The sequence below is a fragment of the Drosophila nasuta genome, chromosome 2R (genome assembly GCF_023558535.2).
Source record: "Drosophila nasuta strain 15112-1781.00 chromosome 2R, ASM2355853v1, whole genome shotgun sequence".
In the NCBI taxonomy this organism is placed as follows: Eukaryota; Metazoa; Arthropoda; class Insecta; order Diptera; family Drosophilidae; genus Drosophila; species Drosophila nasuta.
The window spans coordinates 21,238,069-21,254,842 of record NC_083456.1 but is presented as its reverse complement, the minus strand read 5'-3'; the positions used below and the strand labels follow the sequence as shown (position 1 = coordinate 21,254,842).

The 16,774-nt window shown below is 40.0% G+C and overlaps 1 protein-coding gene across 2 annotated transcripts in view; it reads right to left on the bottom strand.

Annotated features, from left to right (window-relative positions):
• Window positions 1–16,774, bottom strand: part of LOC132785301 (ABC transporter G family member 20) — a 45,891-nt gene that overhangs the window by 17,464 nt on the left and 11,653 nt on the right. For both annotated transcript variants that reach the window (XM_060791338.1, XM_060791339.1), the window contains one exon: window positions 12,791–13,035. In XM_060791338.1, coding sequence (XP_060647321.1) covers window positions 12,791–13,026 — 236 coding nt within the window. In that variant the 5' untranslated portion in view covers window positions 13,027–13,035. The remainder of the gene's footprint in view (window positions 1–12,790; window positions 13,036–16,774) is intronic.

Genomic DNA, 16,774 nt, shown 5'->3' with positions numbered 1-16,774 from the left:
TCTTGCTTTTGTGTCAGACTGTATGGCCTTTAATTAAGTTTGCGTAATGCCACTTTCCCCCAATGTTTTTGCCAGCTAAAAAATTCACAAACACAACCAACAAAAAAATTGAGAATTGAGTTTGGGCGAAAATTTTTAAAAGCACCGGCCTTCTGTCTGTCTAGCGCGTCGACTGCAATTACTACGTTTATTAAACTTTTGGGTCAATATTTGAGTTCAGTTGCGGGATGTGAATAAAAATCAAGCAAAAGAAAAAAAAAGCAAATGCAATTTTCAATGGTGAATTTTTCTATTTGCTTCGTTAACCGCACATACAAAAATCTATTCTGCGACTGAATGTTTGGAAAACTTTGTTTGCTTCGACTCCCTGTGTATTATGCTAAACTTTCGACTAGAGTATACTGTTCGTTTTTATTTTTGTCAAATGCAGTGTGCAAAAGCCAAAACCAATTACAAAATCTACAGCCGCAGCAAGGGAACAAACGAAACGAAACGAAACTCGGTTAAATTGGGGGCGTGGGTGCAAAGTTAGCTGGCAAACAATTGCAATTTATTAAGCTAAGGACCCTGGCCGAAGCTACTGAGGCAACGCAAGCCAAGCGCAAACAATGTCCATGTCCAATGCACCCCTACGTCTGTCTGATGTCTTCTGGCATAATTAAAACTAGGTTCAATGCTCCAATGCAGACAGCGGGCGAAAATACTCGAGAAGACAAATATCGTCACTGCGCTTAGAGACGAGCACGTCGCAGATATCGACAAAGTGCGTAAATGTTTCGGTATCCAATTATAACAAGTATCTCTAAGGCTCTTTAACGAACGAGGGTAGAAAAGCTAAACTTTTGAAGTGAAGATAAGTATTTTTAGTTTTCTAATATATTTATATAATATATTTTTTGTATTTACTAAATTCGAATCATGTTCAATGCTTGATTGAACCGTGCTCATCTCTAACAAGCACATTGCTCATACGCCCCGATGTCCAAATTTATTATGCACTGCAACGTTCGCAACGTGTAATTATGTTGCAATAAGTTGGCCATGGTCAATATGCTGGCCGGACACGGAACACGTTAATGCGCGTGTTACAAATATGTGAGTTGGCACTTTAAAAGAGTGTGCATAGAATGGAAGTTCGACTGATTCGGAAAGGGGGAAGGGATCAGTGATGGCGCTAGACAATGGAGGCACTGATTAGTTCAGAATTTACTGCTGATTAAGATGCTTTTTAAAAGAAGTTGCCAAGCTCAGCTGGCCAAATGAACTTTAGTTCAACTTTGTGTTCGGCGTCTGTTTGTTTGTGTTTGTTTCTGTTTCCGCCAGTCTTCTTGTTGTTGTTGTCGTTGTCACAAACTTTTCGTTGAATTGGCAGTTTATGAGAAATTCAAGGACAGCATTAATTTCAAGTATACCAAAGCAAACATACACACTCATACTCACACTCACACTATTGCATGCGCATTCACTTGAAAGTTTGGACACGCGAATTGTAAATAAATACATAGCCAGTTAGTGTATGTATTATTGTAGCCGTAGTCGAAGCATGTACACGATGAAAAGTCAGCAGTTAAAATGTGCAAACAAATCAAAAATTGTTGAAATGGCGAGTTTTTCCACGCTTAGCGCAGCTTAACCCACCGCAGAGTGACGATGGCTTTTAACCCCCCGCCTCGTCGTCTATTTGTTTATTGATGCCGCAGTCTTTAAAGTCAAACACAAATGCAATGAGTAATTTATAAATTTAAAAATGTTGCACAGTTTGAATATTTAATAACCAAAAGAAATACAAGCGTTAAAAAAAGCGTTTGTTTTTTTATGTACTTTGTGACATATAAAGCGATACACACGATTAAATTGAACTATTATAAAAAAACGGTTTGTATAATTTGTGCATATGTTAAATTCAATAAATTTCCATCTGATGACTGCAATATACCCTGTAGATAATTGCAAACTAATTTAACCTTAGATTGTTGCCTGATTATCGTTATTCTACCCTTCGAGCACTGGGATATTTATAATGGATAATAATAACTGCTGTGTGCAATATTTTCAAGCTTATTAGCATTCTGGCAGTTCATGGACGTATTAAAATACATATTTGTAAATGCTTATTCATAGGCACAACCCACTTAATTACAAGTTTTTGATACGGTTTCATGCGAATCGCGATTGAATCTCTCTCTGCTGTGTGTTTGGCCGTGGCCGATGCCGAGTCAATGTAAATATTTTGTCATTGAATGTAAATATAATGCAAAATGTTATTTAAACAATACAAAAAAGTAAAATCACAGTGTATGTTGCCATTGTTTTGACTTGTTTACAGGCCAAATGAAATCACGACAATCAGCTGAGATGCAATTTGCATTGCACTCGCACAGCTACAGATATCGAGAATGTACATAAGTAGATATAGAATCTACTATGCCATATGTCAATTACAGTATTTTGATGTCTAAATTGTTGTTGTTGCTGATGCTGTTGCTAAACTATTGGCCATTGCACGCAAGCTCGTTGCCTGATTGCAAATCCAAAAACACATTGCCCGTTGCCGTTTTACAAATTTGTTCAAATTTATCGCATCGCATTAGATCACATCGCATGTGAACGTGTGTGTGTGTGTGTGCGTGTTTCTGGTGGATCTGGGACCAAACTTGCAAATGCGCATTTTCAATGCAATTAACAATTTAGCGCAATGGCTGACATTTTGTTTTTTGGCCAAATAAAAGAGCAAAAGTTGAAGAGCCTGGAATGAGAAGTTTTTGTGTGCTCGCAAAAATGCAGCTAAATAAATACGAATTTAATTTAAATTTATTTAATGCGCATTATCTAATTTTAATTAGAATTTCTACAAAGTGAAAGCAAACCCTAATGGGTTGGCTAACGCCAAGGCCAAATTGCCTTTGGCAATGCGGCAATAAATAAATATGCTACCAACTATATTTTAATAGCTAATTTAATTCCCTTTTAGAGACCTCTTTTCACATTTTCACCTGATTCATGTGGGGGAAAATCGGTTTTCTTTTTTCTAGCGGATGTTGCGCATACGCCGCATACAACAAAGGTCAACCAAAATGCCGCCAGGCACTTGATGTTTGTAGTCAGATGGGGGTAACTGCACAGTAGTCACGGCTGCCATTCCATATGAGTGTGGAAGCGTGGTGTGTGCTTATTGTGGCCACATTATGCTGTGCACAAATAAACGAGCCAATTGGCTGCATTGTGCACCTTGTGGGTTTGGCAGGCATTTCTGCATTAAAAATGCCACAGTACACGATGCAAGATACATAAAAAGCGCTAATTAATTAAGAAATATTCCAAAATGCAAAAGCTAATTTTGGCTAACTTTTAAACTAACAAATGAATGTAGTGTTGAAACAATAAATTTTGAAATTTATGTAAATTTCAGAAGAAATTATATTATAATTCTCATTAAACATGTTTTAAATAAACACAACGATATTAAATATTCATTTAAACTTTTTTTTTTCTTAAAAATAAAGTCAATTTGCTTAAGGCTTGAATTCAAGTTGTAGAGTATTAAATATTGCATAGTAGAACGAATGAATAATAAAAGTTAGGGCAGGAAAATCAGTAAAAACAATGTCGCAGCAGGAGCGGAAACTCAGCAGCTGCCTTGCGACTTGCATCTGTATGTGTGTGTGTGATGAGGGTTCGCATATATGAGTGTTATGTGTGTGTGTGTTTGAGTGCTGCAGCGCTTAACTTATTAAACGCGCATACTCCATTTTAATTACTCACACAGCTGTAGGAATATGCTTACACACACGCGCACACAGGCTCACACATATGCGCTGCTAATTGCGGACACACTTACCAGCACATGCACACCTTACAAACACACGCACACCAGCACCGGTGGCATTGGCTGACATGCAAGCATGCAGAGTTAATGTGCACTTCCGTTTCCGCTGTAATACCCTGCGCCATAGTTATTTTTATAAGCCCAATCCATCCGCCCCGTTGGCCCGTTGGCTGCAAGGTGCAAAAACCCTTCCGACCGCCGACCTCTCACACTGCACATTGCGGTGTGTAATTGTTAATTTCAGCAGTGCCTCTGCCGCACTTTGAATGATGAACGTACACACACACACAGACAGACAGACTGCCCGCGTTTAATGCAGAGAACAGTAGAAAAGCAGAGAACAGAAGCAGAAACAGTGCAGAGCAGAGCAACATGCCACATTGACATATGCCATGCTATCAGTTTGATGTGCTGCGTTGCAAATTAACAAGATTTTAAGTGCGCGACCGCAAAGGGAAAAACTGCCAGCATGGATAAACATTGACAGATGCGCGAGCCAGCGCAATGTGGGCGGACATGTCTGCGGCTTGGCTAAAAATGAAGTGCAGCTTAAGCAAATTAAGCGCAAAATCAGAGCAATGACAGCAGCAGCAGCATCAACAGCAAGCTGAGCTAAGGAACTACCAGCATACTATTATGCAATCATTTAAAAATTAAAATAGCTCAACAAAGGCGTAGACAAATAGAAGCGTTGACTTGACATCTCTTGGACGATGATTGACTATAAAATAAATTGAATTCCTAGACGCCTAATTGCGGCCAACACTCAAAAGCCGCCTGTCAACGTCCCTGGCACGTAATGTCCTTGGCCAGGACAGTTGAGTTTGTTCAACCCCTTTACCTCCCATTTTGTTGCTCACATTTCGATCTAGGTAATTGCTGCTTGAATTTCAATTCACATTCCGCTTTTGTAATTGCCAAGTTGCGACGACGACGACGGCGACGACTTCACTCCGTCCAGGAGTTAAATTTCTCAACAATATTCTCAAAGTGTCGCACAGTCAATGGAAATCAAATTAAAGTAAAATCTCTTCGCGTCGAGTCGAGTCGAGTCAAGCGTGCGCTTTACAAACAGATCGACTTTCTGTTGGCGACCCACAGTAATTACTTTAAATCTTTCTCATGATTTTGTTTCAAATTGAATCTCAGATCTTATTTAATAATATAATAAATAAAGTCCACCAATACTTTGATAACAAATAAACTTCGACTACGTTGTTACAATTAGTAAATACTTCTATATATTTTATCAAAGCATCAAAGTGTGTTTACTTTTTGAATATACGGGCTGCAATTGATATTGAAAATCATCATACCCTCTGGGTAAGGGCAAAACGATTGCGATAGAAAATTCATTTCTTAGGCAAACTAATTTTCTATGCCACTTGGCCAAGGGGTGTGTGGTTGCTGGTTGCGTTGCGCTGCGTTGGGTATGATTTGGTTGCTGGTCGTTGGTCGTTTGGTTGCTGGTGCTTTTGGCTTCCGGCGTTGGCCATTTCCAACTACATTCAATCAATTAATTATTGTTTTATGCTGCCTTCAATCCTTCAAATGGAGCACAAGTGCAGCCCAAACCAAACCAAACCGAAACCCAAACAGACCGCTGCGAAGGCAACAAGGAAAGCAAAATGGCCGCACACTTTACAATTAATTTGCCATTATGTGCGAGGGGAAGTGTCGGATGGTTGTTGTTGCTATTGCTGATGGTGTCGGAGCCAGAGTCGGAGTCGACGTCGGCGTCGGAGGGTGTTCTATGCCATTTTTAATCGATTTTCATTAGAGACTCGTTGCGGCCCAGTACCGTTCGTCACTCACTCACTTGACGCTTCAATTGGCCTCGTCGAAATGGGCAAACAAACTCTTAACGCCGCGTCGCTGTCGATGCCAACGCCAACGCCAACGCGAGGCAGCCTAATTTGGCTAATAAGCTGCCCATTGCAACGGCTGTTAAACTTCCGGTTCCCAACTGCCGACTCCTGTCTACCGACTACCGACTGCCAACTGCCAATTGCCAACTGTCGGCATGGCTAAGCCAAGGGCCACTTTGGTAATTATATGCCACAACAGTTGGCCGCTGATGCGTCTTCCTGCCCCAGGCCCTAAAGTACTTACTTTACCCTCTTCTTTTCCTCGTCCCATTTCCCTTTTCAACTCGTAACTTTGTTCCTTTGCCTACGTCTAAGACTTTCACGCCATTTGGGCTCGTCGTCTGTGTGAGTTCCGTTCGTCTTATTGGTTAATCATTTGCCATAAAGATTTTAATTTCCGCTTTTTAAAAGGATAGAACGCTCATTCGGGTCTCTCAACGTTTCTGTTTGCCTTTTGAATATTAACCCAAAATTAGGCCCGACTCCAGCTCTAATTGGTTTGACGTCAGTGGAGTAAACAAAAAATTACACAATTTAAGGATTTAAATGGTCTGCGTACCGTGACAAATATCAATGCCAGCTGCTGATAGATCGATTCATTGACAGACCATAGAGTTATGAGTGCCAACAGCTCACACAAATCGACCGCAATCATTTGAGCCTCAAGCATTCGAGTAAACAATAGTTTTCGCCTTTGTCAGTTAAAGTGTTTGTCTGTCAGTCAGTTTCTCTGTTTCTCTGTCAGGTTGGGGATTGTATAAATCGCAGTTACACACGCATTGTGTATGTAGAAAAGCCAACCATGCGTATAAGGCACATGGCATATGGGCAGGGCTAATCATTCAGTCAGTCATTCAGTCAGTCAGTCAGTGAGGCAGTCGAGCATCGATTGATAAGCCAACAGGGCGACGTATGAGCTGCCATTAAAAATCACTCAATAATTTAGTGGTAAACAAGATAGAAAGAGAGAGATACAAGCGAGAAAGAGAAGGAGAATGAGAAACAGAAACAGATAGAGTGAGTCGAGTAATCACAACAAATTGCTGAGCCATGTCAACACTAAAATGCTTTATAATTTCAGCGGCATACAGATACAGATATCCATATGCAGATATACCATAGCTATAGATACATTCGCAGCTGTAAGTGTTATTATTGCTATAGGCCACCCGAAGCCAAGTTTACTTACGCAAATGAGACTAATTCGAAGGTGTTCCAATACCAACCAACCTGACAACAACAATCGACATTATTGATTTACTTGAAACTAAAGTTATTGCTAGCAAATGTTGACACCCCCCGCGGAGAGTATTTTGATTTGGCGCAGGCATAACCTCAACAACAAATCGTATGACATATTTTAGTACTATATAGAATACAGTATGCTATTGTAGCTGTGTAATTAGTGGCAAATGCTTTTGATGTTGACCTCAAATAAATACACTCACTCACACATACAAGCTACGAGCATGCCTTGCGGTTAAGTGCAATTGTACAATGAATTACGGAGTGCTCGTGCCAGATATTTGTACATACATATATGTACATACATATATCGAACCATTGAATCGCATTAACATAGCTCTGTTCTTCTCTCTCTCTCTCACTCTCTCTCGCTTTCATTTCAATCAGTAGATACAAATGTACGCATATCTAATTGCTGATACTACAGACTCAAGTGACTGCAACTAATAAGCATACTAACAAACACTCCTCACATACACACGCACACACACACTAGTGCGTAATGAGCACCAGGCAATTGGAATAGTGCGAACGTAACAGATCTTTGTACTCATATGCTTGGATAGACTCAACTGCTTACAATGGGTTGAATGCTCAATACACAAATTGATATAAGATATAATATTGATTTTGTTTATATAATACATTCCAGCGACCTATGAATAGTATCATTCAATTATATTTAACTGTCTTAATGATAGCAAATTCATAATGAAAGTAGCAATTCCTCTGGAATAGTACGTCATATCAGTTTGCACCACTGTAAAGTCTCTTATTAATGGCCGGCAATCAAGTGATTGTTGCTGTAACCCATTGCTCTGGCATGTGTGTAGTTAATAACCCATAATTTGTTTTGCTAAAGTTCTCAGTATCGTGCCCTTTTTGTCGGCGACTGTAAAGCATACAGATCTCTAATAGCTGCACTTTATAACACACAAAGTGACTGTTGTTATTCATAGAAATAGATGTGTCTGTTATTAATATGCATAAAAAAAAAAATGAAAGGAAAATAATACCTAAATGTCAGAAATGTTACAATTAACGTCAGAGCTGCAAAATATCTGATTGCTCGACTTAAGCCAATAATTACGGCAGCATTAGTCGACCACAGTATTTGTTATAGCTTTAATCATTTAATAACCATTTCCATGTCCATTAAAAGGCAAACTCTATCAACGAGTACGAGGCGAGTGTGTGTGTGTTGAAAATCTCAGGTCAGCAGGAGGTAAATTGTTGCTCCGTCTCCAACTTTCAGCGCGAACACTCTATAATCTCTTGTATGGCCTGTTTATTGTGTGCACGTGAATGTGTTTGAGTGTGTATGTGTGTGTGTGTGTCTGCGCTCAATTTACCCTGACTCATGCACCATTAATTGGCCATTTTCATGGTTGCTGCAATATATAAGGACCAAAGCCGACGAAAAAGGGTCACTGCCATTTGGCCGAAAACCCACTCGAAACCCTTGGCCAAAGCCAGCTGGATGGCAAAGCAAGGCAAGGACGCCCCCCTCTTGTGACCCCTCTCAACGACCAATTACACCTAAACAGCTTTAATTTAATTTAGCCACCCTGTGTTGCGTCTGCCATCGCCACAACACCCGACCACTACTCCACTTCACTCTACCCCATTGTGTCAGCACAAGAGCAAAGGAGGGGAGAAGGGCGAAGGAGGCCAAGAACAATGGCGCGGATGTAATGTTCGCATTATGCTCGTTCACAAATTGTAAGCAGCCATTATGTTTCTTCATGTTGCTGCCCATGTTGCCCTCACGCACTCTCTCTCTCGCTCTCATTCATTCGCTATCATTGTGTGTATGTAATGCCTTGGACCTGGACCTATGGAACCGCCCTGAACATTGCCAAGCTGGCAAACTGGGCCCCCAGACGGGGCTCGTCCTTTTCAAACTGCGTGTAAAATGGTTCAGCACGCGGTGTTTTTCTTTGTTCCGGTCGCCTCTCAGCGCTCTCGTATGTCAAAATAATGGCAGCAACGGGCGGTCATTGTTATTGTTGTTGTCGTTGTTCTTGTTGGCCATGGCCATGGTATTACATTACCTGACGGACGCAATTTGAGAGTCAACAACATTTTGAGACTAAGTGCAGTACGCATAATAACACAGTTGAAGCATTCTTCGTTTACTGCTGCACTCTCACTGCAATTAATAATCTAAACTGATTTCATTGACTCTGCAATTGGACAGTTTGTCATATTCTGAGTTTAATCTGCTGTTTCTTCGAAAAGGACTTCAATTTCAATTTAAAATGGTAGTTCGTCTGTGTGTGTAAATCATGTCGAAAAGGTCATTACCACAGTAAATTGCTGGACAATCAATGTGGGGCCAGCCTACAATTTGTGGTCAACTGTCATTTCAAGGCAGACCAACCAGCAGCAGCAACAGCAGCAAGCAACAAGTAAAAAGAGCACAGCAATTGAAACTGCCAACGAACGAGGAGCAACAGCTGAAAGTCCGAAGATTAAATGCTCTTACTTAAATTAATGTAAATAAATTAATATGAATAAACGATATAAATCTTGTTCTCAACTGCCAGCCAGACACTTCAACTTTAAGTTTCAACATAAATTCGTTTGACTAAATTGAGGGCAGAGACAGAGTATTTATTCTATGGCATTTAGCTCGCTGAGCTGACTAGATGAATTGCTAGTCCATGAAGTACTTATGTGGTCATATACTTTGTGGTCCATTTTATTTGAATGGCTCAACGAAATGTTTGATGTTGTGGCCACTGCAGTCCGGAAACCAAGAGTTAAATATTAAATATGAAATATGAAATTTAGACAGGAAACAAATACACACACACACACACACACACACACACACACAGCATATAAATGCTATATGTATTAGTCTTCAATTTTGACAAGTGCATTTTGAAATTGGTATTTTATGTGCTGTATGTATGTCATTAAGGATAGTTGATGCGAATCCTTGAATTAATTACTAAACGGCAATCAAGCTTGAGTTTTGTGCCCTACATCTTTAAGGACTAAGTAATTGCTTTTGCTTCGCGTCATCATAATCAAATTACACAGTCGAGTGATAAACTTGACATCGACATCCGAATTTAACTCCCAAACGGAAAGCCACAATGATTTTTGGCCAACATTTTCAATGGGATTGTGTTCACTCAAGCTATTTACTATTTATTTTTGAGGTAATTAAAATAGGACAACAAGTGCAGTAAAGCGAAAGAAATTAGCTGGACTCAGTAGACAAAAAAAAACTAAATACCCAATTTATTTATTGCCGTAAATACTATTTTCCTTTACCACATTGAATATTTGCTTGTCAAGGGCCCTCCACTCAAACATTCATATTTTCGAGTGCATTTGACGCCTGCCACTTATTCGCGTTAGCCGCAATTTGTTCCTTTTTGCGGAAAACACTTCTGATATTTTTATTTGCATTCGGTAGCTGCACTAACCGATTGTCGTTATTCAATTAAACCGCTGCCCGACTGACTTTTCAATCGAACAAATCAAATGCAGTGAATGGGGTGGAGATTGGACCATAAATTTCACCACTTTTCATGGTTTGTGCTGACAAAAAACCGCGTAATTTTCTGCATACTTTATTTATGCGTGGCAGGCGTGATTTATTTGCGAGTTTGTTGGTCGACAACAGAACAACACTTCTGTTCTACTAAGTGCTCATTGTCTATGCTCTTGTTCTTCAGCCGCTCGATATTCATATGTATATATATATCACATAAATGTGTCTGTGGCACAATGAAAAAAATATAATTCAACACACACACAATTATTTATCACTGTGGCGGCCATCAAACGACAATGACAGCAGTCAGAGTTGGTGCTGTGTTGATGTTGCTCCCTCGCGGCTGTGGCTAGTGGAGCCTACCAGCAATGATGAAAACAAATACAGCACAAGAAACGTCAGTCAACGGAGACTCAGACACAGACATTGCGAAGCGAGACGCGCCTACAAAACGGCTCAAACATTTTGGCGCATACCCTAAAGTCATTGTCAGAAGGGTATAACAAATTTGTGGATTACAAAATTCTCAATCATTGTGTTTTATGAAATAGCATAGAAAATCGGAATTAAATTAGATCATTCTCTCTATTATAAAATACTTTAGCTCCCGATTATAGTTCTAATATTTGCAATCGATCTCTTACTTTGTTAATAGGCAATTTCCCACAAAATACATAATTTCTTACCCTACGCCATATATTTTATTCGAGCACACTTTCCTCACTTTTCATGTTTATATTCTGTTTACAACAACAATCGCAAATCTTCGCTTAGGGGGACGTCTGTCAGCCTCGGGGCGAACTCCAGCTGGGAGCCGCAATGAGGACGGCAGAGACGGGCGGGTTCCAACATATTTTGTGCTAAATCTTCTTGTTCACACTAACGCGTTGCTGACAGTTTTTCGTTTTCATTTTGTATTTTCATTTTCATTTTCTTTCTTTCATTCATTTTTTGTTGCGCTGCTGCTCATTCGCCTACTTCTCCCTTTTTAGCGGTCTTTGTTTGTCTGCCTGTTAGGAGGCCTGAAGTTTTTTTCGGTTTACTCTCTCCAAGTGTCCGCGACGAATGTCTTTTGTTATTGTTGTTGTACACTTTTGTATTTATTTTTTTTTTCACAGATTTTCAAGTGTCAGTCAGTTCGTGAGTCTCTCGCTATGTCTGGCTGTCTGTCTGTCTGTCAGTCTATCTGTCAGCCAGCCAGTCAGCTTGTAAGTTGTGTGAAATATCTCACTAAATGGCCAAAACAAACACCCGCTTCAAGGCAGCCGCTTCGACGATTTCATGGTCAAAAGTTTGGTAAGTTTATTATCTGAATGTATGTAAGTGTGTAAATATGTTTGTGCATGCTGTTGTGTTTATTGTTGGGCTCAATTCATTCATGCTTTTCTGTTTAAGATCTGGCAACGCCAATGCCCGTATCAAGCTAAGTTTGTGGTTTGTGTCTTGTCTACAAAACTGGTTTTGGCTTTGGGATGCTGTCTCTGGTTAAGTCACACACTAACACAGATACTCACACACGCTGCATGTGTGTGTGTGTGTAAGTGTATGTTAATTTGGCAGTTTTTCAAGTGCTGACATTGACCCACTTATCGTTTGTCGACGTTGCTTCGTCGGCTTCATCTTCGCCTCATTTGCCTCGCTTGGCAACAACAATTCGACTGTTAAATGCGGTCAATAACATTTTACAGCCAACACACACACACACTCGCACGCACACACGCACGCATACACGCACAAGTAGTCAGCCACCCACAAACCACAAACTGCATTTGCATTTAGTTTTAGTTTATGGTGCAAGCTGTTGCCCATTTTGTTACCCATTTTCGTTTCAGCTTTCTGCCCCCCACACAAATTACCACCAAATCTAAATCCCCATCCATTTACATAAGCGAGTTTCGGTGAGTGCCTTTGATTTTGCTGTGATAAAACCGAGTTTTCATTATTTATCGAAATCATCTCATTGTTAGGAAACTGCAGACATCGAGATGTGATACAACATTTCGAATGCCAAAACTGTATTTGCTTATGTTTATGGAGATGTGAGAAACAAATAAAACGAATGATATTTCCGTTCCCAAAAACTGCAAAAAGATTAGACAACTAGCACGTTGTCTTTCATCTCCATAACTAGTTTTAAAAAAATAACACTTTGATATTTTATACAAATTAAAAACTAAAATCAAAAATTTATTTTCTCATCTCGTTAACTATTTGAATTATGGTTCCCACCTTAAACATAACTTATTAATTAATTTTGATTTATTATATCGTGAAATTGAAATAATAAATTTGAAGAAACTTTTTTTAAGTAAATATATTTTAGTGCTTTGTACTTACATGGAACCCTTGGGCACTGTCATATTGAGGCCATCGAGCACGATATTTGGATTCTTGCCGCCGCCGTACATCTTATGGGCGCGCCGCACACAGACCGCCTGTTGGCGACGCGATGCCAGCGTCGATGGCTGTGAGATGAAGAGTCGTCGACGAGCGGCCAAGTCTAGATCGCTGTTGGCTGTTGTTGCAGCTGCAGCTGGCGCCGCTGGTGGCACTCCATCGGCTTCAACGTCCATGTTATTTGGCTGTAAATGGTAGCGATACAAATACGTGTCTTTGAAAATTGAAAAAAAAAAAAAACTAAGAAAATAAAAGTAAAATTGGCAAACATTTCGGTGTCGTTGTCGTTGTCGCTGTCGCGGCTGCTGCTGTTGTGCATTGACAAGGAAAGTGAATCGATATATGTATGTATATATATATAGCTTATATACACACATAACTTTAGCCTGACGTGACCCACGCAGCAGTTGGCTTAAATGGAGACCCCGAGCTAAACCAATCCTCCCAGTCAGTACCCATAGCTGTCAATATGCGTCTAGTGCCGGGCAAAGTTCTAACGATTGCCGCGTTCTCTTGTCACTCTTGTTGTTCGATTGATGTTGTTCTTGTTGTTCTTTTTATAGTGGCTATTTTTGCCAGTGATGGTGTAAGTGTTAGTGTTAGTGTTAGTGGAACTACTGCTAGTGCAGTTGTTTCACAGTTGATTAAACCAATTTTTGTATACACGAGTCGAGCCAAGCCATGGCCAGTGCACTGAGCTCGTGATGGATATTGCTGTCATGTAGTGGCAGCTCAAAGTTGTTTTGGCTATTGCCAATTTTCTACTGTAGTAGCGAACTGAAATGAATGAAATTTCAAAATGGCCATCTACCCGCATCCGCATCCGCTGCTACTACAAACTGGACAAGCAAATTCTCTTCCGCCGAGAGTGTTTTTAGTTCAGGGGGAGCGGGGTTAATAGCGATTACGGCAAATGCTCAACTGATTTTTCCTTTTATTTTCATTTTCAAGTTGACATTTTGCTAATCGAAAATGCAGCAAACAATTTGCCAATTGCCGCCAAAAAGTTTTGCAATTATTTTTGCCCAAAACCTCAAAAAACAAGAGGAAAAAACCCAAAACACTAAAAGTAGCAAACACAAAAAAGCAAAAAAGTGGCCTAAGCTGCGATTCATTTATTGATTTACTTCTCACTAACAATGGGCTGGCCAAATAAATAAAAATAAGCATAACAACGGGCAAATAACTAACCCAAAGTAAACAACAACTGACATCTTGTGGTTCGAGGTTTGCTTCTGTTATGCTTTTGGTTTGCTTGCGTCTCCTTATTTTTCGGGCATGGAGGTGGTTGAAGAGAGATGGGAGAAGGTGGAGCTGGGCCAGCAAGAAATAAACTTTCTTGATAAATGACTTCAATGTAATTAATTTCTGCTCAGCTCGCTTGCAGCGCTGGCAAAATTGTAAGCACAAGAGGTGGAACGGTGAAGTGCTTCACAGTCCTCTCTCACTCTCTCTGTCTCTCTCTCTCTCTCTCTCTCTCTCTCTCTCTCTCTCTCTCTCTCTCTCTCTCTCTCTCTCACTCTGTGGAGCACAGAGTGGCTTGGTACGAGGCCAGGGTTAGAGGGCCAGGGCCAGGGCTATTGTGGTGTTTGCGGGAGCTAGGGCAAGCTCATGAGCAATGGCCTGGCCAAATGCTGTCATTGCAAATGTTGAGCTGGTTACTAGCATTCTCTACAACTTCCCCTCATTTATCCATCCCACTCACTCGCACTCAATCCGTCCTTCTCTTTGTCTGTGTCTGGTTACACAAGTCAAGAGTTGCCCCGCAGCATTTCAATTAAGAAATATTGTTTAAACATGTAAGTAGCTGCCAGGGCAAACTATTGTTGTCCACATAGAGCTTGGATAACAACAAGATTCTATAACATTCTTGCTCGTTTTGCAATAATTGAACTATCAGCGAGATAAGAGTTCATATGATTAAATTGGAAATCTCATTAGTTTTCCGTCTCTTTACTGTGCTTGCTATAAATATTGCGTATACGTCATGTGACTTATTGAATTGGCTACATCCCACATCCAAATGTAATGAATAATTTCTCTTAATTTGAAAATGTTGAGCTCTTTTATTAGCCTAATTTCCGCAATAAACCATTTTCTTTGTAGTAATTGGCTAAGAAATATTACGTCATTTTGTTACTGAATACACTCGTAAAAGATGATCAACATCCGTTTCCGTTGGCGGGCGAAATTATAGTTAATAACAGATATTAATCAGATCTGTTGTATAAATTAACTTATTTTGAAGACAGTCGGTGGTAAACCGCACTCTACATTGTAACAGCTTCAACAAATGTTTAATTGAATTTACATGCAACTCACACAATAACCACTGAGTTCTCCTCCTTCTTTCCCCTCCCTACGCTGTGCTAACCCCTGTGGTGTTGTCCACTTGCAAATGCCTCTAATTAAAACTTTATTTATCTTTTGCCGGCAAGACCTTAGAACTAGCCTGATTGCCTTGAGTGAGGGCTGAGTGAGATGGGGGCACAAGAGATGGGGGGCAACACCATGCCAACACAGGAACCACAAATTTAATCAAATAACTACAAAACTAATTCCATACATTGGCTTGGAGAGATAACTACCTTGGCCAAAGCAAAGCAAACAAACCGAAACACGTACGTAGAAATCTTTTCGAGTGCCTGCAAATTGCAAAAGCAACAAAAAAACTTGTGTGCAATAATTTTTCAAACGGCAAAAGGTGTTAGCCAACTGGGGAGTGTATCTAAACAGACAAAAGTATCTTTTATTGTAATAAAGCAGCAAACAACACGTGAACAATCTGTATGTAGGCTGTATTTATATTGTTGCTGTTTTGTATTGTTTTGAGCAAATCTTTTAAAGTTTTACGTTCCACCACGTATCTATTGCCTTTAGTCGCAGTTGTATCTGTATCTGTATCTGTGTATCGGCTACACAGATTTGTATCCGTTTGCTGCGTTTGAGGATAGAATGTCGTACTTCGTGTTGCCGGAACATGGAACAGGTGCCAACTTGGCAGTTTGGCAGGCAGGCAGGCAGGTAAAAGTGTAGGCAGGCAGAACGGAAATAAATAAAATCACACAAGCAAATGCTAAGGAGATTGGGAGGCGTGGCAACGGAGCGGCGCACATGCATGAAAAGTAAAATATGTTTATAAATAAAATACAAAACACACACAAACACTGATATCAACACACGCACACACACAGTCACACACTCATGGAAAGTTTGAAGTTCAGCAACATAAAGAAGTGCAAATTGTTGCGTGCTGCGATTGTATCTATCGAATGTGAGCACACAAAGGTATTTCCTGCCAACAAATATAAACGCCGCAATAAAACGAACACACAACAACTGTAACAACAACAACAAGGCTGCGCTGAAGCGAAAGAAAGAGCGAGAAGGAGCACTCACTTTTCTTTCTATCTTTCTTTTCGTGGGCGGAAAATAAAAAAAAAAGTTATAAAATGAAATGATTATCTGGTGCCTGGCGTTTGTCTAGCCATTGAGATACATGACTAAATGTGCCCACACTCTCGCAGATACGGATACAGATAGCTCAGGCCTCAGTATTTTTCCTTTGTATCAACGATATCTCAAGGATGTCTATGGACAAAAGTTGAGTTCTTGTCGCGGCGACAGGTAAATAAGACTATAAAGAGTGTATGAATCTGGAACTGCGTCTGTGGCATTGTTTACGAGTATTGCAATGCGAGTCACATATTTGTACAGCTTTTACTTTACTGCATTTATATGATGTGCCACACACACACTCACACACATAAACACATAATATATATATTTATAGCAAAAATATTATATGTAAGAATATGATCTTTCGCCTGTTTATGGTGTCAACAGTAAATGTTTATCGTTCACATCAAAGTTTAGTGCACATAGCGATGTTAATCATGACCTAATCGCAGCGAGCAGATCAAA